Here is a 27,583-nt window from a genome sequence, read left to right as displayed (position 1 = left end):
CTGGAAAAACCATAGCTTTGACTATATGGACCTTTGTCAGCAAAGTGGTGTCTCTGCTTTTTAATATACCACCTAAGTCTGTCATAGATTTCCTTCCAGACAGGAGGATCAATTAGCCCAGTGCCCTGCCCACAGCTATGAAGCTAGAACAGAGTAGTTCAGATCTTCTGCGGAAGCAGGCTAGGTGGGATAATTTCTCTCGTGTCCTCAGTGAAGAGCCTGCTGGACTTGGGGGCTTGCACCCCCCTCCTCCAGGGCTCCCTAACAGATGTCTTCCAGATGAGAGGGACTCAGATCACAGAAGAGTCTCTCATTAACCAGCCAGTCCCATGGTTCCGAGTGATCTTTAATCAGAGAAGGAGGGGTGGCCATGCTCCCAGGGCCCCAGAAGGTATGGCTGTGATTTCAAATTAATCTTTAACTATTATTCGGCATGAACTCGATTTTATCCTCTTTTTTCTATTCCCCATGGAGGTTCTCAATTCCATTCCCTACTCGAAACAGAATGAGTTTGCCAGGGGGAGGGAAGCAAGGTCAAGGGATTAGGGTGACATTTGGTAAGAAGTTTTAAAATAAAACCATTGTTATTTCTAAAACAATCATAACCATTATCACCATTGAACAAACATGTGTAGGCTTAAGCCTTGCTCTGACAGTACACATAGGTGGGCGGCAGAGACGTGTTGCTGCCAGCTGGGAATAGAAGAGAGACGGTTATGTGCAAGGTCCCTAAGGGGTTTGCAGCTACAAACCAGCTTCGACCAAATGAGGGGCAAGCTAGCTGCCAGGTGCTGCCTGCATTTAGGGAATTTACAGTTGAGGGGCTAGCACAAGATCTCCTTTTCCAAGAGGTTTTCACACACACACACACAAATCCCTATATACTACTATGTGTAAAATAGCTAGTGGTGTTGGTGGTATTTAGTCACTTAGTCGTGTCCGACTCTTTGCGACCCCACAGACTGTAGCAGGCCAGGCTCCTCTGTCCATGAGATTTCCCAGGGAGGAATACTGGAGTGAGTTGCCATTTCCTTCTCCAGGGGATCTTCCCCACCCGGGGATCAAGCCCATGTCTCCTGCACTGGCAGGCACGCTCTTTACCACTGAGCCACCAGGGAAGTCCAAAATAGCTAGTATACGCTGCTATATGACCCAAGGAGCCCAGCCTGGCACTCTGTGACCACCTAGAGGAATGGGATGCGGGGATGGGAGGGAGGCTCAGGAGGGAGGGAATATACATGTAGTTATGGCTGATTTGCATTGCTTACGGCAGAAACCAACACAACATTATATCCTCCAACTAAATAGAAAAAAACAAAAACCCCTACCAAATGGAAAAAAGGAGAAGAATTCCCTTTCCTCCTGTGATCACTGAGGTCGCCGTCCATGGAGGCTAACAATTTACCCAAGATCACACATGAAATTTACAATGCATAATCCTGATAGAATGTGACATGGATCCATCCTGTCCCCCTTTTTCTTCCCTTCAGAGCATCCAATAGCTACTGTCTAAAGGGGAGGATGATAGGAGACCCTGAAAGCCTAGATTCTGCTTAGTTCATTCACAAATGAAAATCTTCATGTAAACAATGGATTTTTGTGTTATTTGGGAAAGTATGTAGGTTTAGAGGAGCAGCGGTCCCCATAGGATTAAAAAATTGTATATAAAATCAACTATGTAAATGGCAGAAAGTGAAGAGGAGCTAAAAAGCCTCTTGATGAAAGTGAAAGAGGAGAGTGAAAAAGTTGGCTTAAAGCTCAACATTCAGAAAACGAAGATCATGGCATCTGGTCCCATCATTTCATGAGAAATAGATGGGAAACAGTAGAGACAGTGTCAGACTTTATTTTGGGGGGCTCCAAAATCACTGTAGATGGTGACTGCAGCCATGAAATTAAAAGACGCTTACTCCTTGGATGAAAAGTTATGACCAACCTAGATAGTATATTCAAAAGCACAGACATTGCCGACTAAGGTCCGTCTAGTCAAGGCTATGGTTTTTCCTGTGGTCATGTATGGATGTGAGAGTTGGACTGTGAAGAAGGCCGAGCACCGAAGAATTGATGCTTTTGAACTGTGGTGTTGGAGAAGACTCTTGAGGGTCCCTTGGACTGCAAGGAGATCCAACCAGTCCATTCTGAAGGAGATCAACCCTGGGATTTCTTTGGAAGGAATGATGCTAAAGCTGAAGCTCCAGTACTTTGGCCACCTCATGCGAAGAGTTGACTCATTGGAAAAGACTGATGCTGGGAGGGATTGGGGGCAGGAGGAGAAGGGGATGACAGAGGATGAGATGGCTGGATGGCATCACGGACTCGATGGACATGAGTCTGAGTGAACTCCAGGAGATGGTGATGGACAGGGAGGCCTGGCGTGCTGCGGTTCATGGGGTCACAAAGAGTCGGACACGACTGAGCGACTGAACTGAACTGAACTGAAAATGATGAAATACACATTTTAATTCTCTCTATGACAGTCTAAAATGTAAAATTTTCATCAAGACATCAAAATCTTAATGAAGAAAAAAACAGAACATTTTGGTTTAAAAGTGATGGCGACATTTCAACTCATCATTTCTATGTTCAAAAAGTGAGGGACCCTCCCAAGTATTCCAGTCTTGTGATGTCAAAAGAAAAGTGTGTCATTTCACAGAAAATTAACACACTGTGACCCTATAGGTCACCTTGCACCTTTACTACTTTTGAAAAATCTTATGCCACCATCCTGCCCACATGAAGGTACAGCCAGACCCCCAAGCCACGGGACCTTCTTGGACCAGTCCCAGCACAGCCTGGCTGCCTCTGGACCCCAGTCCTTGTCTTCCCCCTGCCACGCAGAGGGGGCACCGGCCACTTACCTGGAAACGTATGTCCTGTTCATCCCGGAGATGCTTGTTCCTTTCCCTGCAGATGGAAAGGGGAATCTGTTCAAACATGGGGCCTGTGGTCGACAGGTCCATAGCACTGGTTTGACGGTCAGATGGGTGCAGAGGACCGCTGTGTGTGGAAGGCCCGGGGCGGGGGATGGGGGTGGGGGGAACTGCTTTCCTTAGGGATGGTGGCTGAGGGCAGAGGGTGATTGTGTCTAAGTCAGGTCAGAGGCAGGAGGACAGAATGGCCTTAGAGCCAGCTGGCTGGGGGGCCAGGTGAGGCACAGAGAGGCTCCATGCTGGGACTCTGAACAGACACTGGTGGTGATTTAGTCACTAAGTCATGTCCGATTCTTGCAACCCCATGGACTGTAGCCAGCCAGGCTCCCCTGATCATGAGATTCTCCAGGCAAGAATACTGGAGTGGGTTGCCATTTCCTTCTCCAGGGGATCTTCCCAACCCTGGAATCGAACCCGGGTCTCCTGTACTGCAGGCAGATTCTTTCCCAACTGAGCCACCAGGGAAGCCCTAGGCTCCATTAAAAAGACCCACAGATGTTGGCAGAGCAATGCCTTGCCAGCCTCCCCTGCTCACTCACACTGTATCTGCCCTTGTATTTTTTCAAAGTACAAATAGCAAGAAGGGAAAAAGCCCAACCAAGCACGTTCCTGTGCATCTTGTTCTCTGCCTTCACTAAATCCTTCCTGAGAATCCAGACCTCCTCTCACACCCGTGAGAACTTGGCCACCTAGGAAAATCTCTTCCATCTTCCCGGGCTTTTGAATCACATCTTAAGTCAAGAAATCTGAGATACATTCTCTTTGAAGAATTTTTCTATTTGGTGGCATCAAAGACGCCAGACACAGTGATCTTACCTTGCTTTCAAATTAATTAAGAAAAAAACAAAGCTAAACTAAAAACCTTAATAAGGTAGCCAATTCAAACCTGCTTGCAATTTAAAAACTTAGAAGCCAAATTTCATCACCATTTCCCAAGAGGTGTTTTGTGGGCAGCAGGTTAAGTAACTTAGAAACCTTAGAGGCAAAATTGAAAATTCCATCTTTCCCCACACCTGGTTGGGTTTGGTCATTTGGGGGGAGGTTTTTGAGAGTATTCCAAACCAAATCAAACCAGTGAGCTTCGAATTTACAGTAAGCTTGATAGGCTGAGAAAACTCCTATCTTGCTGCCCTGTTTGTGATGCTCAATCAGTTCAGTTCTCTCCCACCTGAGCAAGTACCATGCCAGGCACACAGAAGAACGGGGCAACGCCCATCTGCAGAGGTACAAACTGGAGAGGGGGGTGGGCACCTGTGTAAATGGACCAAACAGAGTGGAGAGGTGGTGTTCAGCTGCCCAACAGGATGTTGGGGACCAAGGGAATGAGGGTGCTCTCTCAGCAGACAGGCGAGACTCTGGAGACGGGGGCGCCCTTCTGGGCTCTGGGATGAGCTCGCACCTCAGGAAATCCAACTGCTTCAGGAGCCCCGACTTCTCCCGCTGCAGACTCTCGGTGACGCGGTACACTTCCCTGAGGGAGCACAAGAGGGCAGTGATGAGTGACCGCACCAGGTGGGGCACTACCAGGGCGCGAAGTGGTGATGAAGTCAGACCCTGGAGATGGTACCCGGGCTGGTCCTCCGCTGGAGAGCAGGGCCTCGTGCAGGGCCTCGTGCAGGGACTTATACCAGGAATCAGCGAGTCGTCTCAGGCACCTATTTGGAAGGCGAACTTATCCCCGTTTTACAAACATGGATCACAAGACAGGTTCACTAACTCTCCCAAGACAACCCAGGGCTGAGCCAGGGTCCTAATCCAGACCCCCCTGGGGCCAAGGATACTGCTTCATGATGACTGTACCGTCTTCTCGGGCTCCCAGTGGCCCTGCCCTGCCCGGAGGTCAGGGAATCAGAATCAACTGTCTTCTCCAGCCCAGTCTCGGAGGGTGAGAGCAGAGCTAGGGCTTCCCCACCGCCCCCCCACCCCCACCCCCACCCCACCTCCACCACACTGGTTTAGTTTATTTTCAGGAGCTACTGAAGAACCACTGTCCCGTCTCCACCTTCCCCCAACAGTCTCCAATCTGTTCCTGAAGATCTGGGATTTCCACGGTTGCACATTCGTTCCTTTGGCTAAAATTTCCATCTGTAGCTACAAAGCAGAGACTTAATTGATCAGCCGTAATCCATTGTTTACATCACAGTGTGAGCATGTCAATAGAGGATCTGGGGGAAGGAGAGAGAGGCTGAAAGACACACTCGGGGTGGCTGGAGGCCAACTTAGGCTGTGAGGTGGGGCCATGTGTGCTGCGTTTGCCTCTGTGTTCTCACTGCAGTGTCTGGCTTGAAAGCCAAGCCGCAGTCAGCAAACAGCAGTGGGAACAAAGGAGAGAGGGCAAAAAGAGGGGCGGGAGGCAGGGGGGCAGGGAAGGAGGGAGGAAGAGAGATGGAAGGGAGGAGGGAGCAGTGGCAAGGAATTCAGCCTCTCTCAGAAAGGGGAAAAATAGAGAACGGGGTGATGCTGGCAAATAAACCTGGCTTAACTGTGCAAGTCTGCCTCCATCCTTCCCTCTCTCTGCCCCGCGGTTCAGAGATTTTGAATCTTCCCCAGGCTTACGGCAAAGGGTCCAAGGTTCCACATTTTCAAGCCACAGCCTAGCTTTAGAGCAGGAAGCACCCTGAGCCCGATACTGCGCTGGGCAAGGACTGTCCCCCGACCATCCCGCCCATGTCACTACTGAGCTTGCTGGGGCCATAGGAGGCGCCCGCCAAGCTCGCCATCTCTGATTCCTTCAGCGCTATCTGTGGGTTTTTCCCCTTTATAGAATAATTAGAAAGTCAATTTGCAACAGTAACAAACTGTCTCAAATTCTAAGTTCACCTCAGACAATCCTAATTAAGCAACAGAACCTCTCTGGCTCCTGCAGAGCTGCAAACTCCCAACATTTTATTACCAATTATATTTAATTTCGACTTGAGGGAAAACAATGTCTCTCCCATTATCCACGCTGGGTCCCTAAGCCCCAGCCTGGGACTCTGCTCCAACCAACCGGCACTACGTGAGCACACCTGCCAGCTTGCTCCTTGGTTCCCGGGGAGCCAAGGTTGCCTCCGGCTGGCTTTGGGGCTCCCCAGCCCCCACCCCACGTCCTGCTTCTTCCTGGGAGCAGATGGCTTTCCCCGCTGAGGACAGTCACTCAGTGGAGACCTGAGGGCTGGGGTCTCACAGTGTTTGTGCAAGTGTGACTGCGTGTGTGCTGTTGTGTCAGACACTGTGCAACCCCATGGACTGTAGCCCACCAGGTTCCTCTGTCCGTGGAATTCTCCAGGCAAGAATACTGGAGTGAGTCGCCATGCCCTCCCCTAGGGGGATCTTCCCGACCCAGGGATAGGACCTGTGTCTCCTGTGTCTCCTGCATTGGCAGGCGGGCTCTTTACCGCTGAGCCACCTGGGAAACTCTGCAGTATTTGATGGAGGGGTCAAGTCCTCCACAATGAAGAGGACCTCATTCCAGCCCTCCTCTGGCCCTGCTGACACAGCACCAGGGGACCCTAGCACCGTGACCACACACACATATACACACCCGTACATGGTACGCATCAGTGCACACATGTGGCTGTTTGTCTAGTAGACATTCAGATACCCACCTATCTAAACACGCACGCATACACACACATATTCAGATAGATTTGGGGGGTCTTAACAAAAAGAAGAGCATTTCTGAAAAAAAAAAAAGAGATACTTAGATATATAACAAAATGCCCCGAACGTCCTTTTGACCTAGGCATTCGACAAGTTTGTGTCTGGCTGACGGGCGAAGGGTAAAGCACAGAGCTTGCCATTTCATGGATGCGGCCTGGGAGAGGTTTACCGCCGCCCGGAGGGAAGGGCTGTCGGCCTGGTTTTTATCAGAAAGAAATATGGAGTGTTCTCCAAGGGATCTGTCAAGTGAAAAAGGCAGGCTGATGTAGAGCAGTGCACTGCCGCTGCGTGTGTGTGTGTGTGTGTGAGCTCATTGTGACCCCATGGACTGTAGCCCGCCAGGCTCGTCTGTCCATGGGATTCTCCAGGCAAGAATACTGGAGTGGGTTACCATGCCCTCCTCCAGATCTTCCCCACCCAGGGATTGAACCTGCATCTCTTACATCTCCTAGATTGGCAGGTGGGTTCTTTACCACTAGCGCTGCCTGGAAGTGCCTGTGTGTGTGTGCGCATACACCCTGGAAGGATCCACAAGAAGCCACGACTGGTGGCCTCCTACTCACAGGAGGCCAGGGGTCGGGGGGTGGGGGTGCAAACCACTTTGAATTTTGTGCCTTGTCATAAACCACCTGCTCCAGATACAAAATGATTAACAAAATAGACAGCGACGCTGCTTTTCAGTTGACCTTCATCTCTCCTCTGACTGTTCCTTCTTCATCTCTTTTTAAAATCTAGTTCTCCTTCCTTGGGCATCTTCAGAGAACAGGAAGACTTATTTTCCCATCCTAAGATCCAGTTGACACATGATGGGGCCTGATGATCTAGAGGCCAGCTCTCCCTGCTCCCCACTGCTCTGGGGAATCACCCGGCAGTCAGACATCTCTGGGGATGCACAGGTTGGGAGGATGAGACTGTGACCTTGCTTTCTGGCACTGTGTAGCTATGTGACTGCAGGTTCCCCGCTACCCCTCTCTGAGCTTCCATTTTCCTTTTGTGAAATGGAGAGGTGGCTTCCAGCACAAAGGTCCTGTCCATACTGCTGATCAGGGTTCCTACTCTATGGAGGGCACGCTAAGCCTCTCCCCGCCCTTCTCTCCTGTCTCCCTGGACAAGACACACTCTCCTGGGCTCCAGCAGGCTCTCCAGCTGCACAAGCCACTGCAAGCTTCTTCAAAACAAGCCATGAAGGTTCTGCACTCATTTATCTCTCCCTCCTAGCCCCTCCTTCCCTCTTTTTCAATTCCCGGCCTCCAGAGATTGTGTCTCTGGCTTGCTTGATGAAGATAAGGCTTCAGACAGATTTTAATCCTCACGCCGTGATTGGCTACCCCGGCTCTGGTGCTTAGCTCTGGTGCTTACTTCCACCTGCAGGCCTCACGCCTGTGATTTCAGATGTTTGTTGCTTTTAGGCCTTGATTGAATTTTAAGAGGCCGAATCCTTAATTCTGTTTATAGAGTTAAGCACCTTGTTGACCTGCTCTCAATGGGGAGGAACCGATTTTGCTTGTTTCCAATGAAATACACCGTTCCTCCACCCGGCATCCAAGCCTTGGAATAGAAGGGCTGGTTTCACTTTAACCCAGCAGCTAGGGAAGACAACCATTTTTCAACTGGAGGGATCTTCCTAGGGTAAAAATCTCCAAATCTAAACACACATCCTGCCTCTCACTCTGGATCAGTCCCAAATCATACAAGACACTACACAAGAGCCAGACGGCAGAAAAATTTGATTTAGGCTAATGGCTTCTCAGGTGGCAGTGTGGTAAAGAATCTGCCTGCCAATATAGGAGACGCAAGAGAGCGGGTTTGATCCCAGGATCAGGAAGATCTCCTGGAGGAGGGTATGGCAACCACTCCAGTATTCTTGCCTGGAGAATCCCTGATCTAGGAGGATCTCACATGCTGTGGAGCAAGTAAGCCCGTGCATCACAACTACTGAGCCTGGCGGGCTACAGTCCAAAGGGCTGCAAAGAGTCAGACGGGACTGAGCACACACACTTCCTGCGACGGACCAAGGTTTTGCCAGCAGTCAGACGGCGGCAGGGCTTTATCAGCAAACCATGCCCAGAGACGTGGGGCTGCCCCCAGAGGGCCCACACAGAGGAAGGCTGGTGGGAAAAAAACGGGCCGAGCTGGGATGCTGCTTCCAGGCCCGTCACACGCCCTGTGACACTCTGCACACGCATGGCACACTGACCTGGGAAGATTCCCCGGCCCGCCGTGGCCTCCAGGGTCAATGTCTGGCCACTCCCCTCACTCAGCATCTTTCCCCAGACTTCCTGCTACATGGTTGGATAACGTCATCCTGATCGTTTCATACATTTTCTGAGAACAAGGCTGCATGTTTCTTGTCAGTCCTAGGTAATGCCTGACACAGAGCTAGTCTGCTTCATGTCTCAGGATTCTAGAAGAAGGTTAGAAGAGGGACTGAGGAGCCCCGTCCCCATGTCATGAGCATGGAGAAGGGTCTGGGGTGGGGGTGGGAGGGGGGCGTCGCTCATAGGCTCAGAGCAGGGGGTCAGTGCAGAGGGCAGCATCCGGGCGGGCAAGAGCCACACTCACATCTCCTTCTCCTGGTGGAGCTTGTGGGCCTCTTGCCGGAGGCTCTCCAGCTGCTGCTGGGCGTCCTGGAGCTCCCGGGATGTCCGTTCCAGCTCCCGTGCCAGCTCCTGGTTGGTGAGTCTCAGCTTGGTGTTCTCAGCCTTGGTCTTGTGCTTGTCACTGTGCAGGGCAGTGCACTGGCCTTCCAGCTGGAAAGGCGGAAGGGGGCATGCAGGGGGAGTGATGAGGGACCAGCTCCGTCAGGCTGCCTCTCCCGGCCCCACCTGGCTTCCTCCATGTGGCGGGCAGCAGCCCTTGCTATTGCCCCTCACCACCCTCCAGCCTCAGTCAGCTTCGTCCTGGCCCTCAGTTCACACACACACACACACACACACACACACACACACACACACACACACACTTCCAGGGGCAGGAAGGAGCTTCCAGAGCACTCCTGTTTCTCCCCTGTCTCCACGGGGCTACTAAACAGTCTGGGCAGGACTTCGCTGGTGGTCCAGTCGTTGAGAATCCACCTGCCAGTGCAGGAGAAGAGGGTTTGATCCCTGGTCCGAGAAGCTTCCACAGGCTGAGGCACAACTAAGCTACAATATTGAGCCCACGCGCTGGAGCCCAGGAGCTGCAACCACTGTGCCTGTGTCCTAGAGTCCACACTCCACAAGAGAAACCACCACGGTGAGAAGCCCTCCCGCCGCGACAGAGAGTGACCCCGACTCACCCAACGAGAGAAAGGCCCATGTGCAGCAAGAAGGACCCAGCAGAGCCAAAATGAAGTCCAGTTTTTAAAGCAACAATTTTTTTTTTAAACAGTCCTGGGAGGGGGCCGCACCATTCAGAAAGACCATCATCTGTCCCTCTATCCCAGTGCTGATGACCATCGTCTCACCAGTGGTCTCATCAATGTCTTAGGTGCTCCTGAAACCCCTCGTGTCCTCCACACTAGCTGCTTCCCCTTGGTCCTTGATGGAGGTGGAAACTGCTAAGTGTTGTTCTTTACACAGCCACCTTCCCCGGTCATGAATCCTGAATATCAATCTATTTATTCCCTTTTCCTCTCTCAGCTAAACAAGTCCGAGTCCTTTCATCTAGACAAGTTTGCTATTTCCTAAGGGTTTGCAGGATTTGCAGCCACAAACCCTGCAAACCCTTAGGAAATAGCTCAAACCGGTCCAACCAAACATGGACCTTTTCTCATGTCCCTAAAGCAACTAAACACCTTAAGGTTTTTCTGGCTGGTGATTAGTCCGTACAGAGCTTCTAACCCTCTCACCAGAGGAAGACGCAAAGCAAGGCACACAGATCATAATGGATTTAGTTGAATGAATGTGGCCAGTAAGAGAAAAAAGGAAGCAAAAACAAGAATGTCTGTGCCAATCTCAAGAGGCCCCTGAGTAATCAGGCAAGCATGCAGTAATTAAGTCGAGTGGCAATCATTCATTGAAGGGATAAATCTATTTGGGAAGAACTTAATACGGAACAGTAAGGAGGAGAAAGCGGGAGGAGAAGCCAGGTATGACTGTGCAGGGGGATGGGGAGGCAGCTGGCAGTTCCGCACATTGAGAGCATCTCGCTGCAGGAGAAAAACCAAAATCTACGGGTTGGGGGATTCGCAGGAGTGGAACTGTCTTCCAGCCTTAGCATGGGGTGTCTTCAAGCGTATTTTAATGTGCTGCTAAAAATATCCCTCTCTTTTCAAATGGAAGCAGTGCGTCTGGGTCTGTCCAGGGCTGGATTCCTTCCAGTACCAAACAAAGCAAAACAGAGGCCAAGTGGCAACGGTCGTCTCTCTATCTATAGGCCCCTCTCTTTGGAGAGGAGGCTTGCCTAGGTTTCCCTGGTGGCTCAGATGGTAAAGAATCTGCCTGCAATGCAGGAGACCCAGGTTCCATCCCTGGGTCAGGAAGATCCCCTGGAGAAGGGAACAGCAATCTACTGCAGTAATTTTGTCTGAAGAATTCTATGGACAGAGGAGCCTGGTGGGCTACAGTCCCTGGGGTCACAGAGAGTCAGGCGAGCCTGAGTACGCACGTGCTATAGAATAGAAAACCTCAGAGCTTGTCACATGTAAGGAGAGTGAGCGTGTTTCATGGAACTTTGGTTTCAGTTACTCACACACACAAGTGTGTGCGAGCTCCAAAGTCATTCATTTTTCACTTGCCTAGAGAGTCCATCTCTCTGGGGTCCTGGGCCAGGCTCTCTCAGACAGGATGGATGGACACAGGGATACTGCCTAGCCTGCCTCTGGGGACTCAGGTTCATCAAGGGAGCATCTGGTGTCGGCATTGATCCTGCGGGGTGATGGGAGCAGTCGCAAAGGGGCTGATGCGCATTTTCTGGGTGCATGGGAAGAGACGGAACAGACAAATGGACCTTTGAGGAGCCTCTTCCAACTGGAGGCATCCCCAGCCATTCTGGCAGGAAGACATCACAGTCTGCAGCCCCCTCCCCCCAAATCAGTGACTGTCCCCATGTCTCAGCATTTCCCTCTGCTCTCACACAGGATGCAGGAAACAAACAAGCGTTTCAGCTTTCTGGTGGCTCCCAGGCATAATTATACCTCCATGTCTGCAGATACCTCGACCATCGGCAATTTTTCCAAGTTAAACACCAGGCATGGGAGAGTATAAAGGTTTTATCTTGGGATCACCTGTGATTTCAAATGCTCTCTTTTGTACCACTAAATGGTTCTTCTCAGATTGGAAAAAATTAAGTCCTTAAGTGCAGGGCAGGGAAAGTGGGTAAGAAAAGAGGGGAGGATAGAGTAGAGAGTCGGGTCCTCTGAGGATGCGGAGGAAAGCTTACCCGCTTCTGCTTTTGGACCAGCTGTTCCAGCTCCTGCTCCTTTGAGAGCAGCTTCCGCTCTAGCTCCTGACTGCGGGCCCGGAACCTCTCCGTGTCCTGCCAGACCAGGAAGAGGGACACGTGAGGCCCAAAGGCACCTGGATGGAGACTGCTTTCACCACCTTGAACCTGCTTAACAGCAGGATCCACTCAGCCTTTGGACTTCCAATAGTATTGTACAGATGTAAGAGGTGGACCATAAAGAATGCTGAGTGCTGAAGAACTGATGCTTTCAAATTGTGGTGCTAAAGACGACTCTTGAGAGTCCCTTGGACAGCAAGAAGATCAAACCAGGCAATCCTAGAGGAAATCAACCCTGAATATTCACTGGAAGGACTGATGCTGAAGCTGAAGCTCCAATACTTTGGCCACCTGATGTGAAAGCTGACTCACTGGGAAAGAAAAAAAAAAAAAAAAAACAACCCTGATGCTGGGAGAGATTGAGGGCAGGAGGAGAAGAAGACAATAGAGGATGCGATGGTTGGATGGCGTCATTCACTCAATGGACATGAGTTTGAGCAAACTCTGGGAGATAGTGAAGGACAGAGAAGCCTGGTATGCGGCAGTCCACGGGGTTGCAAAGAGCTGGACACGGCTTAGCCACTGAACAGCAACAACAACATGACATCCCAGGGCTTCAGTGACCCCCGCTGTCCACGTGGACAGGGAGCATGCACACTAGCTCACTCCAGGAATGACCAAAATCAAGCCTAGCCTTCAGGAAGCTTTCAGTGGTAAACCCCTCACTCTGTAATCCTCGTTGGCTCATTGATCCAACAGACACTTGTGGATTGCCTGCCTCCTCTGCTCCAGGCACAGTGGGAATGCCAAGGGCACATCAGCCCATAAGAGAGGACGACCCCTGCTCTCTGGGGCTAACAACTTAATAGGACGTGACAGACCACAATCGATCAAAATGAATCAGTAAATTACATGCCAAATTTGAAGGTGACAACAACCTTGAAAAAAAAAAAAAGCCAAGAAATAGGAAATCAATAATGCCGTGGGGGTATTGCAATCTTAGGTCCAGGAGGCGGAAAGTGGTCAGAGCAGGTGCTATTTCACTATTTCAGCCTGGCCAGCACAGCCAAGCCCCAGACTTGAATGGACTCTCACCTTTAGGAGAAACTGCTCCTTCTCAGTTTTGATTTGCTGTTCCATCTCCTCGTAGAGGTGCTGGATTTCTTCATCATAGGCAGCGATTTTCCTGTACAGGTGACAAGAGGAAAGTCTGATGAGATGCCTCTATTCCCCAGTGGAGCTCTGGTTGGTGGGGGTGACCACATAGGTCGGTCAGCCAAGACTGCAGGGTCAGCTCCTCAAGATCAGCAGACCACGGAGGACCAGCAGGACCCTCTCGTCCTCCTGTCTCCCGCCCATCCCTCCCAGATGATCCACACACTTGCTGGTGAGGAGGGGAGCATCCCGGCTCCATCTTCTCGCGCTATGCTTTACGCCAGCATCAACCCACCCAGCCTCGGGCACTCATCATCGCATTGCCCACTGATCCCTATGCTTGTCCACAGCATAAAAGTGTGGGCTTTTTCTCTGCTTGGTTTCTTGGTTTGTCTCTTTCCCATGTTGGATGCTTTCTTTCCACCTGGCTCCATCAGCACTGCCTGAGCTGTACTCTCCTAGTGTGCTGAACTTTGAGTGACCTTCGTTTTTCACAGGCTCTCAAAAGGTTCCATGGTGATGACCACCACCTCCATCACAACACCCCCCTACAGAGGGAGGGGCCGCTCCTGTCCAAGGACTCAGACCATCTCAGCACAGGGCCGTGGGGAGGGTGAAACTCAAAGTGTCAGTCTCTCAGTTGTGTCCAGCTCCTTGCAACCCTATGGGCTGCAGCCCTCCAGGCTCCTCCAGGCACGGAGCTCTCCAGGCAAGAATACTGGAGTGGGTTGCCATTCCTTTCTCCAGGGGATCTTCCTGACCCAGGGGTCGAACTCAAGTCTCCCGCACCACAGCCCATGGGCTGGTCTTTCCTCACTCGCTATCTGCTGGGGGAACCTGGCATCCCTTGCACAGGCCACAGTTTTGATTGGCGTCCTTTCAGTTCTACAGGAACCACACAGCCACCCCAGAATGCACGGTCAAGGTTACTCACTAATCTGAGTTCACATTCCTGGTTGTACCTCCAAGACCATGAACCTGACTTGGAGTGAGTACCGCATTGGCCCAGGGTTGTGCCCAGAGAGAAGGGCACAGCTCCCCAAGACTCTTCTGAGCTGAGGCTCTCTGTTCACCACTGGACCTCCCATTTTGGGAGTAACAAGCACCTTTTTGGCAAAGAAGGAGAACTCTTTTCTCAGTAAATGACAAATGTTTGGGTTGCTGCTTTGATTCTTAGCTACCCCACAACAATTACAAGAAAATCTTGGCGAGAAACAAGGGACTGAGACACCTGCGGTTGTACAGGGACCCCTTGGAGACAGAAATGGACACAGTGGATGGGAAATTTCAGACAGAAAGATAGTCTTCTCCTGGTGCCTGGAGTTGTCTTCCTGTGATGGACAAAATTCAAATGCTACATGGCAAATGGTATTCAGGAAAACTACAGACAGTGATTCCAACTATACAAGCACCAGAGAACTGATAAAGTGAGATGAGAAAAACTTCGAAATGGATTTGGCGCTGCTCAAGTCATACTAATTACAATCATTCATATAAGCTATGTACCATGTAAGCCTAATAACCATGCAGGGCATTAATTCTACATTATAATTAAATCTGTTATATTAACTTGAAGTTTTATTGGATTAAATTAATAAACTTTATGCTTTTCATGCTCACATGTCAGTTTGTTAGTCGTGAATTAAGTAATTTTATAAACACAGATGTGAGAATTGGACTATAAAGAAGGCTGAGCACTGAAGAATTGATGCTTTTGAACTGTGGTGCTGCAGAAGACTCTTGAGAGTCCCTTGGACAGCAAGGAGATCCAACCAATCCATCCTAAAGGAAATCAGTCCTGAATATTCATTGGAAGGACTGATGCTAAAGCTGAAACTCCAATACTTTGGTGAAGAGCTGACTCATTGGAAAAGACCCTGACGCTGGGAAAGATTGAAGGCAGGAGGAGAAGGGGATGACAGAGGATGAGATGGTTGGATGGCATCATTGACTCAATAGACATGAGTTTGAGCAATGTTCAGGAGATGGTGTAGGACAGGGAAGTCCACGGGATCTTGAAGAGTTGCACACAACTTAGTGTCTGAACCTCAAGGACAACAGCAAAACAAATGGAGGGAAGAGAGATGCAGCCTCTGAATGGCACCTACCCCAGCCCTCATCACGGAGGAGGGACTCACCACAAAAAAGCCCTGGGATACAGGTGGGCATCAGTGGTCCTGGGCCCATATGGGCTCCCACATGGAACTCATACTTTGGAAATGCTTTTGAACAAACCTGGTCTCCTTGGAGGTTGCTGAGGCATGAAGGACTTCAGAGGTTGAGCCGTGACCCAAGGCTGGACACACAAGCTCGAGAATGAGAATATTAAGGTGCTGTGTATACCACAGGCATCACTAACCCAGCTCAGGGGGTGCAGATGGCCAGGGTTATGATCCCAGAACCAGCTCATTTCCTCTGTGTGACCTTGGGTAAATGCTTCGACATCCTTTTATCCCAGGATAACAGCTGCTTCCCGTTCCTCCCAGCATCGTCACAGTGAACGAGCAGGTAAAGTGTTTGGAACTGCAAAGTCCTAGACAGATATAAGGGATTATTTATCATCCTAATTATTATCATGGGCTGCAGAGGGCAAGGGCCAGCGCTCCACAAGGGGTGGAGGGTCTTTGTTTTAAGGAAAAAAGGGCTGCTGGGTTTGGAAAGGGTTAGAAGCAATCAGAAAGGTGAAGAAGAGAAAGCTTAGTCAATAAAACCTCCTGTTGGAGTGATCCATTAGAGACGCAAGCTGTGTGTGAGCAGGGGCTGCAGAGAAATTACTTCTCTGGGAGAAACAGTGGCAAGAGGCACTCTCAAAAGATGTGGGCATATGGCTTGTGGTGCCCCAGCCAAGCTCACCACATTCTGCCATCAGAGGAAAGAGGCAACTGACTGTGTTTGCTTTTTACACACCCCTTTGTTGTCACAGTTTCTGGAACCACTCAGATTGCCTGATGCACAAACACAGGCTCTGAAGTCTTCTCCATGAGGATTGCTCCATCTGTTCCAATTTCCTGACCCCCTTCCCTGACCTCAGAGAACACCGCATGTCTTTATTTGAAGCTTTCAAAGTCCTGAATGACTCTTTGCTTTGGGTTTATGCAGTCTCCACCAGGTTATGGACACTCAGACACTGATGTCACCCACAGGGGCTGTGCTCAAAGTGTTAACACTGAAAACCTGTAAGAAATAAATATAAGACTTTGGATACCAGACTCAGAAGTCCATGGGTGGACCACATGGGGTGGCAGGGAAATGCCAGATTCCAGGGGAATCGAAGAATTTGGGGGTTGAAAGGCTTGTCTGATCCAACCATGTTTCCAGTGTTAGAGTCCTTGCCATAATATCTCCACCAAGTATGTACCCAAAGTGGTTTAGAACAGCTCCAGTGAGAGAGAATGCTGTTTCTAACCAGCTCTTTTGGAGCGAATGACCTACCGAAAGCCAGGGTAAAAGGTCTAACCAACCTCAAAGAGACAATGCCACCCTGGGTGTCTGACTGCAGTGGACTCCCCCTCTTGCAAGGATGACTTGTGTGTGTGTGTGTGTGTGTGTGTGTGTGTGTGTGCACAGTATCAGGCGTATTGGAGATCTAAGGATGGGACGTGTGTGGGAAACAAGGAGGGCTGGAGATAGCGATGCTCCCCATCAGTACAAGGCTTAGGTTCAGACAGAATTCTCAGGGAGCAAGACCTTTCCCTGCCAGCCTCTGACAGGCACCGTGGAAATTAATTAACCTTCACCAACCGCACACGGAGAGTCAAGGTGCCAGGCGTGAGCAGAGTATTTTAATCCTCAGCACCCTGGGGCCCCAGCTAACGGCACATGGGCGAGGCCTTCCCGCTGTCGACTATTAATTGGTCAAAATATTTTTTCCCCCAGTTTGCTCTCTTCTTTTCCTTTCCTTAGGAACAAAGGGTCTCAGAAAATCCCCGGGTCCAGTGTCCAGGTTCTAGGCAGGATGTGCTGAAATTACTCCAGGAAACAATGCCATGTCTTCCTTCCCTAAATGGAGGTGTAGTTTTGACCTTGGACAGGATAAGCAGCATTTGTCTGCATTTTAGTTACATTTCAGAAACTTGAACTCAAAGGACAGCTTAAGCAATGGCCACAGGCCTTGGAGAGGGGTCGTTCTGATTTCATGTGTTTGCCTGTGGACTCTGGTTTGCAGAGCCCGGAGAGAGGCAGATGCAGAGAGAGGAAGAGCCCCTCCCATCACAGACAAGTGTCCTGTGTGTCCACAGGAAGGCAAATGAGGGTCGAGGCAGGGAGGGGGGCAGTCTGTGGTCACCTGGTTCCTGGGGCCAGAGCGGCGGGAGAACCCAGGCTTCAACTCCCAGCCCATGCCCTCCAGCCTGTCCTCGCGGCACATGATATCACATACATGGGCTCTAAAGAAAATGGTACAAATAAACTTATTTACAACACATAAATAGAGGCACAGATGCAAAAAACTTACGGTAAACTTAAGCGGTAAGTTTACTGGGGAGGAAAATGGGGCTGGGGGCATAAATCGGGAGATTGGGATTGACATGTACTCACTGCTATATACAAGACAGACAAGTAATAAGGACCTACTGTATACCACAGGGAACTCTACTCAGTACTCTGTAATGACCTACATGAGGAAAGAATTTTAAAGAGATATATTATATATCACATATACATATATATGGGTTCCCCAGTGGCTCAGCTATAACGAATCCTCCTGCAATGCAGGATACCTGGGTTCGATCCCTGGGTCAGGAAGATTACCTGAAGAAGAGAGTGGCTTCCCACTCCAGTATTTGTGCCAGGAGAATCCCATGGACAGAGGAGCCTGGTGGGCTACAGTCCAAGGGATCTCAGAGTCGGACTGACTGAAGCGACTTAGCATGTGCGTGTGCGCACGCACACACACGCACACGCACGCACACACACGCACACACACGCACACACACGCACACACATGCACACACATGTAGATATATGGGCTTCCCTGGTGGCTCAGATGGTAAAGAATCCACCTGCAATGTGGGAGGCTTGGGTTTGATCCTCGGGTTGGGAAGATCCCCTGGAGGAGGTCTTGGCAAGCTACTCCAGCATTCCTGCCTGGAGAAACCCCATGGACAGAGGAGCCTGGTGGGCTACAGTCCACGGGGTCAGACAGAGGCAGATGCAACTAAGCAGAGCACAGCATATATGCATGTATAACTGATTCACTTTGCTGTATAGCAGAAACTAATATAACACTGTAAACCAACGATACACCAATAAAATTTTTTAAAAAGAAAGCTGACAATTCCACATCTCTGTGTTCTGGATTGTCAGCATCCAAATTGCATCTGGTGTCTGTCAATTGTGGAGTGAGAGAGCACGGGGGCGAGGAGCAGGGCTGAATGTCTAAGGGCTGCCCCCTTCCCCTGTCTCCCCGACCCCTGCCCCTCATGCTCTGTTCACAGAATGGAGACCCTGGGCCAGAAGCATCTCAGTGAGTCTGCTCTTTGCCAGAGAAGAAAATGGAAGCGCATTCCGCCTCCGCCAACTTCGTGGTTGGGACGCAGACTCGCCACCGCTCCCTGCTGCCTTTTCCTTGCAACTGCGGTCTCCAGAGGCAAAGGGAGGCTCTTGCTAGAAAAATTCACTAGGGTTCTCTTGCTCCCCTGAAAGCAGTCTCTCTCAGTCTCTCTGTCGTCTGTCTCTCTCTCTCTCTCTCTCTCTCACACACACACACACACACACAGGATTAGAGTATCACTGAATGAAAGGCAAACATACGAGTTTGTTGAAAATTCTGCGAAGGCTGTAAAATCGCCAATTGGATTTTCAAGATGGATGGTTTCTCCCTAATTAGATTCTGCTGCCTTGTATAAACCAACTTTGCAGCTTTATCCCAGCCTATAAAGCAAACCATTCTTCATTAGTCAGGTGTACAAATCATGCTCCCAGTAACCATAGAGCACAATCATCCTCACTGTTCCTTCTGCTCTCAGGGCAAAGTTAACAATGTGCTTCTGCCTCTGATGATAGGATACCAATTAAAAAAACACGGGCGTGACTAAGCCGTGGCCTCATGGCCGAGGGCCCGCCCCGAGAAGTTCCCTCTACTCAGAGAACAGGAGAGGAGTTATAGACTGGAAGAGCCAGGGTGTGCCTGTTGCAGGCTGGTACCTTCCGAAAGTTTTTTCAGTCGTGTCCGACTCTTTGGGACCCCGTGGACTGTAGCCCACCAGTCTGCCTCCTCTGTCCATGGAATTCTCCAGGCAAGAACACAAGAGTGGGTTGCCATTCCCTTCCCCAGGGGATCTTCCAGACCCAGGGATCGAACCTGAGTCTCCTGCATTGCATGTGAATTCCTTACCATCTAAGCCACCAAGGAAGCCCCTGAGTGGCTAACACACACACCTTCTAGAAGCTAGACAGCATTTCTCAGTGAGGTCTGGGGTCTATCTGCTTCAGAACCCACCCCCAAGACATACTGATTTAGACCCTCTGGGGTAGGAACCTAAGGATCTACCTTTTAACCCAGAGCCTGTGGTCATTCTGAAACAAGCTAACTTGCCAGAACCACACAGCTAAGATTCATCACAAGGACTACTGGTCATACACACAAGGCTTTAATTGCCATCAGTGGTCCCCGACCTTTTTGGCACCAGGGACCATTTTCACGGAAGATAATTCCCCCCTGCCCAGGTGATGGTTGGGGGGGGATTGTTTTCAGGATGATTCAAGTTCATTACAGTAACTGTGCCCTTTATTTCTATTATTATTCCATGAGCTCACCTCAGATCAGCAGGCATTAGATCCCGGAGGTTGGGGACCCCTGCCCTATCTGGTGGCAAGGTCAAAGAAACAGTGATTCCCCCTGCCCCCCGCCTCCATTACAGAACACCAGCTCTCAGGCTTGTCTCAGGTACCAGGTGTCCCAGTTGGGCTGCCTGTCAGGTTGTGAGACACCTTCCCTCCTGGTCGGGACACCTTCTCGGGGCTGAGGGAAGTGAGTCTGCATGGACAGCAGCGGGACAGTGGCTGGGAGGGTGGAGTTGCAAGTGCAGCCCACCCCCGCCAACCTCCACGCTCCTGAGAAACTGCCCAAGGCCTGAACATCTGGACCAGGAAACACTGTGCAGATGAGGGACCGATGCCAACGAGGGTGTGGGCTAAGCTCGCCAAGGCCAAGGGTGGTCCACCCAGGATGCAGAACGGGCAGCCTGGGGGTGTTTCCAGGCTCCAAGCTGCAGAAGATGGAGCCGAGGCTGCCTTTGATCTCGAAAGCACTTCTCTTCAAAGAGCTCAAAGCACTCCCCAGATACAGCCTAATCCATTTTCTCCCCCATTCTCAGGGTTAGATCCTGGTAAGGAACTCAATCCAGCAACTCCTCCAGCATATTCCAGCTCTGGTCCAAAGTCAGGAGATTTTATACATGTGGACTTAGAGCCCCCACTCCAGACCAAGCCAATGGGGTCCTCCTGGGGTGTGGTTCCAGAATCCCTACTGTTGCTGCTGCCTCCAGGCAGCCCTGTTCTACATCTGGAAAGCCCAAGCCTTTTTTTTTTTTTTTCTGAATCACCATAAATGGCAAGATGCTTTCTACAGTGGAAGAGTTCATCACTCTGATGGCCACAAGTCTTCTCATGTTAAACTACTCATGTGTCTCCTAAGGTAAAGTATAAGTTTCTCCAAGTCTCTGCATGGTACATGCAGAGAAGAATGGCTTGGTTGCGACCGGATCTCCTTTTCCTCGGAGGGAAGTGGAGGCGCTGGAGGGCACGCACCCACCTCTGGAGGTGCAGCAGAGGAGCTGGGCATTAGCCCAAGGTCCCTGCATTCGACCTGCCCCTGCCTCACCCCACTGGGTCGTGGCTGCTTGCCCGTGGACATGCAGCAGCACCAAACACCGAACCCAGATTCTAGCCCAAATCTGAGGGTTTCTCAACCCCTGTTCCAAGGGACAGGGTGGGGGGAGGTCGAAGGCTCCCAGACTTGCCTCCTTCCCCTGCTCCTGAGGTGCAGAGTCAGAAAATGAAATCGCCAGCAGGAAGGAAAGGCCCCGCGCTGTTTCTGACACTATCTGAATCCTCGAGTCTCCAGACATCAAGATGTCACCCCCAAGCATCCCACCCGCTGCATCCTCCTCCCTCCCAGAGCCTGGAGGTGACCCTGGAGGATGCTGGGGGCCCTTCCTCACTCACTGCAGCAAAACTAACTATGAGGGGCACAGCCAGCCTGGGAGCTGGGGCCAGGAGTGCCCCCAGGTTAGTCACATTTCTCTGGGCCCCTTGGGAGAGAGAACCGAGGTGTGTGGTTCAGAAAAGGAGGGGGAAGCCGAGGCTACTGCTGCTGCCAATGGCAACGCTGTCGAGCGTTTCAACAGCCCAGGGATTTTCTGGTTGGCTCTGCGGCACAATTTTTACGGCTCTGCCTCCTGGGCGTGATTGTAAACTCCTCAGAGATGAGGACTCTGTGTTCCGTTTGCCCAGCTCAGCCTGGCACAGAGTAAGTGCCCGCTGTGCATGCGTGCTAAGTTGCTTTAGTTGTGTTTGACTCTTTTGCAACCCCATGGATGGTAGCCCACCAGGCTCCTGTGTCCACGGGATTCTCCAGGTGAGAATACTGGAGTGGGTAGCCATTTCCTTCTTCAGGGGATCTTCCCGACCCAGGGATCAAACCCACATCTCTCACATGCCAGCTACTAGTCACACGCGGCCGTGCCCTGGTGCCCAGCCCCAGGAGGCCCACAGCAGTCAAGCCTTGTCACCCTCTCTGGGTGATGCACATGTCCCAGATAGACTGACGAGTTAGACCTTGGACTGAACAGTCGGCTCAAGGGGGAGCCTGGGAGATGCTCTGACAGTCACCAGGGTTCCCCCGACTCTAGCCCAAATCAAACCATTCCCCCAGGGGACTTTCCTGGGGTCCAATGGCTACGACTCTGTGCTCCCAATACAGGGAGCCCAGGTTCGATCCCTGGTCAGGGAATCAGATCCCACATGCCATAACTAAAGATCCTGTGTGCCACAACTAAGATCCAGGACAGCCAAATAAATACATTTTTTAAAAATTCTCCATACCTCCTTTTCTCGCTAACCAGAATGTGTCCCTCCCTCAAATAAGCCCAAACTCCCAAACTCGCCTCCTAGATGTCCCAGCATCACTTGGCCTCACCTGAGCTATTTGTAAAGCCTCCCATTTAACTATTCTGTATTCTGTTGCTGCTGCTAAGTCGCTTCCGTCGTGTCTGACTCTGTGACCCTATGGACAGCAGCCCACCAGGCTCCTCTGTCCACAGGATTCTCTAGGCAAGAATACTGGAGTGGGTTGCCATTTCCTTCTCCAGTATCCTTCTGTATCCTTGGAAGAAAAGTTATGACCAACCTAGACAGCATATTAAAAAGCAGAGACATTACTTTGCCAACAAAGGTCTGTCTAGTCAGAGCTATGGTCTTTCCAATAGTCACGTATGGATGTGAGAGTTGAACTATAAAGAAAGCTGAGCAGTGAAGAATCGATGCTTTTGAACTGTAGTGTTGGAGAAGACTCTTGAGAGTCCCTTGGACTGCCAGGAGATCTAACCAGTCAAGCCTAAAGGAAATCAGTCTTGAGTGTTCATTGAAACGACTGATGCTAAAGCTGAAGCTCCAATATTTTGGCCACCTGATGTGAAGAGCTGACTCGTTGGAAAAGACTCTGATGCTGGGGAATATTGAAGGTGGGAGGAGAAGGGGACAACAGAGGATGAGACGGTTGGATGGCATCACTGACTCAATGGACATGAGTTTGAGCAAGCTCTGGAAGATGGTGAAGGACAGAGAAGCCTGGCGTGCTGCAGTCCATGGGGTCGTAGAGTCGGACACAATTGAGCAACTGAACTGATCCTTCTGGAGTTTCAGTTTCTTGTTTGCCTTGAGCTACAAGGACCTCCAGGGATCACCTGGTTCAGGTAGAACTGGGAAGCAGGATATGATGAATGCTTTTTCTTTCTTTAAGGGAAGAGAAGAGAATGCAGAGACTCCAATGGGACCTACTGCGTATTTCTTATTGCTGGGCTTCCTAGGTAAATAACTCATCTGCCAATGCAGGAAACACAAGAGACACAGTTCAATCCCTAGGTCAGGAAGATCCCCTGGAGGAGGAGATGGCAACCCATTCCTGTATTCTTGCTTGGGAAATCCCATGGACAGAGGAGCCTGGTGGGCTACAGTCCATGGGGTCACAAAGAGTCAGACACGACTGAGTATGCATGCGCTATAAAATAGAAAACCTCAGAGCTCATCACATGTAAGGAGAGTGAGCATGTTTCATGAAACTTTGGTTTCAGTTACTCAGACATGCAAGCGTGTGTGAGCTCCAAAGTCAAGTGCATTTCTTCTGATGAGTCTCCATCAGAAAGTTTAAACAGCACCAATCCTGTTCTCTAAGGCTGCCAGTAGGGAAACAGGAGCACAGAGAGGTAAAGCGCATTGCCTGAGGTCACACAGCTGGTCGGTGGCAGGGCCTGGGCGGGAGCTCGGGGTGCTCCTATGCCCGTTTCAGCGCTCTGCTTGCTACAGGCCTCTGGGAAATCGACTGCCAGATAGTTCAGTGACCCCTTCCCCAGCCGACGGTGGACTCCATCGGCTGACCCGGGGTAGGGGTAGCTGGCCAGGATGTGGACACAGAGGGCTGGAACTCCTGGCTGAACTAACTTCTCCCACACAGCCGACAGTGACCTTGACTTTCAGCTCACGAACTTTATAACCATCATTAAACTGGGACAAAAGCACGAATGGAGGCCACTTACAGATGGATGTGAGGACTGAAAGGCTCTGAAGTAAGTCTCTCCCTGCGGGGGTGCAGGCCACAGAGGGGCCCCCTGCAGGGAAGATTCTAAGCCCTGAGTGGGGTCACTGTGGCCACTCAGGCCCCCCACCTCCCTAGGGGACAAGGGGGTGTCACCTGACTTTCCTGTGGCTCCTTGCGGGTGATCAAGGCTGGGGTCAGAGATGGAGTGATGAGCGGCAGAAAATAATCCAACCCCTCATTTTACAGGTGAGAAAAACCGAAGCTCAGAGAGGTCAAGAGAGCAGAGCAAGGTCACAGAGCTAGCTGGCTAGAGAGCCACACACGGCTCAGACCCAGAGCTCCTGATTTCCTGGTTCTACTTCTAACATCCACAGAGGAGGCGCTGGGACCTCCTCAGTGAGACGGCGACTCCTCCCAGCCTGAGGTCCCAAAATGCTGGGGCCTGACTGCCCAGAGGCAAGTAAGGTGGTTTCTTGGGTACCAGCCTATCTGGCTTAATGGAATACATACTGCCTCTTACGTGCTGTGAATTCTGGGGATGTGTTACTTACCCTTCCACTGCCTCAATTTCCCTATCTGTAAAATGTGGATGATGATAAATATCCGAATGAGTTGTACAGACAAGATAGCACAGTGCTGAGCACAGCTGAGGGCCTAGTACACATGAGCCAGGGCTTAGAAACATACACACAGTGTCAGCTCAAGCCCAGGCCCAGCTCGGGTGGATGGCCGAAAGGTGGCATCGCTAGATATAAGACAGAAAGGGTGTTCCTGGTTTGCACGTGTCTGTGCAGAGGGCAGGCTGACACGGGTACCCACTTTTTCAGGGCGCACTCCAGCTCATTCTTCTCCTCGTGGGCTTCTAGGAGCTGTGAGAAGATTCTGGTCAGGAAATCCTCAAAGTTGGACAGTAAGTGAGGCTCATCCTTCTTGAGCTGCAGCCAGAGCTGCTTGACATCAGCTTCACTGCAAGAGAAAAAGGAGCATTGAGGCAGGAGTGTGGGCACGAGGCTTCCTGGGACACCCTGAGGCTCCGGGAGCATCATCACTGTGGTCGGGACAGTGACGTCAGGGGCTGGCATTTATTGAGTGCTTGCTGCATGCTGGCTGCTTTATGAATGTTTGTTCATTTGGTCCTACAGCCACCTGTGAGGCAGGTGCTGCTAACACCCCCGCTTAAGGGTGAGGAGACGGACGGAGAGGGGTGAATGAGACATCTCAGGTCACTCAGCTGCAAAGCGATGGAGCCAGGAGGCAAGCTCAGGCCTGTCTGAGGAAGCAGGAGGACAGGAGCCCAGGGCTTGTGAGGACAGGCGTCGTGGAGTTGAAGGAGAAGGCCTGTCGCCCCAGGAAGGACGATCCTCACGGCTGAGAGGAAAAGACGTGCCAGCTGACGGGTGGCTGAAAACAACTGTCACTGCAGGGAATGGAAGGGAAGACACTGCGCCCCACTGGGGCCCAGAGGCAGCAGCATGACTGATAGGTGAGAGGAAGGGAAGGAGCAAGTCTGAGAGATGCGAGTGTGCACACGGGGAGACAGTGGAGAGTGAGCAGGACGGAGCAGGCAGAGAGACAGACTCAGAGTGATGAGCCCAGTACTGCGCCACCCCCGCCCCAGCCAGCACCCTGGGCTCGTGTGTGTGCACTTAACAGAGACATACAGGGTCATGGTGATTAGGGAGGGGAGGGGTGGGAGGTGGCACGCCTCAGCCCCCGCTCTCCCTCTGGAGAGGTTCAACAGTCTACAGCCAGTGATCAAACAGACAGCCAGAGAGCAATCTGATTTGCAGTCCATTAAATTCCAAAGCCACTATGATCCGAAGGTAGCTACAACCAGGGGCCCTCAGGATAAAGAATAAAATCCCTTGTGCTTGTATAACAAGCACGATATCTGAGAAATTGTATTCAAAAGTAATACTTGATGGTGCCATGTTAGCAATGTGCCTGGGGCATAGATATTACTCTCTGCACCAAGCAGAGAGGAGGCTTACAAAGAAGTGAGGCTGGCTCTGGTCAGTTATCTGATCATCTATCCAATTGTCTCTCCCTCTCTCTTTCCTTTCCTTGCTCCATTCTATCCAAACATCCACCAACTCACCTAGACCAATCATCCACCCATCCATCCATCCATCCAAACATCCATCCACCCACCTTCCCACCCATCCATCCATCCATCCATCCATCCATCCATGCATCCACCCATCCATCCATGCATCCATGCATCCATCCATCCACCCAACCACCCACCCACCCACCCATCCGTCCATCCATCCATGCATCCACGCACCCACCCACCCATGCATCCATCCATCTATCCATCTATCCATCCACTCATCCACCCATCCATCCAACAGGTATCTATTACTTGTTGAAAATGTAGCACTGAATTGGATGACATGAGAGATTTTAGAAATGAGAGAAAGGGAGGTAAGGAGCCTCCCTGTTTTCCAGAATGAGTTCCATTTCCCCGGCCCTCCCTCACCACAGAACATGTCATCCACTCTACTGTACTGTAGATACAATGGAGATGGCACAGAGGGTTCTGAGATGAAGGGTCTCAGAGTGATACCACAGTGACCCTCCATCACTGAGGCAGGCTGCCCCTCATGAAGTAAATGCATGATAAACTCAAGATGCACCTCACTGGCCAAGGCTCGTCTGCTTGCATCCCTCAGGTTCCTAGTGGAACCTGGCAGTGAGCCATTGGGGCTCGAGCCTCCTCTGAAATTAGCAGACCTCGTGGTGCTCTTCAAAGCTCTTTGAACCACCTAGTTGTGGTTGCACCTTTTTTTTTTTTTTTTTTTTTTTTTTTTGCGTATTGGGCAGTTACTCAGTCATGTCCAACTCTTTGTGCCCTTATGAGCTGTAGCCTCCCAGGCTCCTCTGTCCATGGGATTTTTCAGGCAAGAATACTGGAATGGGTTGCCATTTCCTTCTCCAGAGGATCATCCCAACCCAGACATTGAACCCATGTCTCTCGCTTCTTCTGAATTGGCAGGCAGATTCTTTACCACTGTGTCACCTGGGAAGCCCCGAATTTCTGGAAAAGGAACAAATCTCTGAACCCTGGATGAAGATAAGCCAAGGCTGATCAGCTGCCCAATCACTCAGCCAGCCGGAGCACTGAGAAAAGCTGGGAGTCCGGGTGTTCTGCCTGCCACATCTGGACCAGGCCAGGGTCACTCTCTTGGAAGGATGTAGGGGTAGCGGGTAAGAAGGGGTTCTGGGTGGTCAGTCCATCCGTCTCCCTGCTTCTGGAACAACACATGAACCAACAAGATGTCATCTTGATTGGTGAGATCTTTAAAGACCTCTGAAATTTTCCCAGCCTCTTCTGCTTCCTCGTCTGGGGCCCTGCGGTCTGGATGGTCCCCCTCATGTTTCATGTTACAGTGTTTAACTTAAATGAAAACTGCAATGCCCGGGCACCATCTTAATTTATGTATATATATAATTTTATTCATTTATTTTCAGCTGTTCTGGGTCTTTACTGCCACGCACAGGCTTTCTTTGGTTTTGGAAAGCAGGGTTACTCTTTGTTGTGATACACGATCTCCTTGCGGAGGCTTCCCCTGTTGTGGAGCACGGGCTTTCGGGCACACAGGCTCAGTGGTTGCAGTACAGGGGCTCTGGGGCCTGCTGGTTTTGGTAGCTGCAGCTCTTGGGCCCTTACAGCACG

The 27,583-nt window shown here is 50.9% G+C and overlaps 1 protein-coding gene across 3 annotated transcripts in view; it reads right to left on the bottom strand.

Moving 5' to 3' along the window:
• The window catches only part of CRACR2A (calcium release activated channel regulator 2A), a 116,347-nt gene that overhangs the window by 35,837 nt on the left and 52,927 nt on the right, over positions 1–27,583 (bottom strand). For all 3 annotated transcript variants that reach the window (XM_069581492.1, XM_069581493.1, XM_069581494.1), the window contains exons 5-10: positions 24,724–24,870; positions 13,089–13,179; positions 11,934–12,029; positions 9,135–9,322; positions 4,330–4,401; positions 2,859–2,904 (exon numbers count right to left, since the gene is read on the bottom strand). In XM_069581492.1, coding sequence (XP_069437593.1) covers positions 2,859–2,904; positions 4,330–4,401; positions 9,135–9,322; positions 11,934–12,029; positions 13,089–13,179; positions 24,724–24,870 — 640 coding nt within the window. The remainder of the gene's footprint in view (positions 1–2,858; positions 2,905–4,329; positions 4,402–9,134; positions 9,323–11,933; positions 12,030–13,088; positions 13,180–24,723; positions 24,871–27,583) is intronic.

This window comes from Ovis canadensis, chromosome 3 (assembly GCF_042477335.2).
Source record: "Ovis canadensis isolate MfBH-ARS-UI-01 breed Bighorn chromosome 3, ARS-UI_OviCan_v2, whole genome shotgun sequence".
NCBI lineage: Eukaryota > Metazoa > Chordata > Mammalia > Artiodactyla > Bovidae > Ovis > Ovis canadensis.
This window is presented reverse-complemented; position numbering and strand designations above follow the sequence as displayed.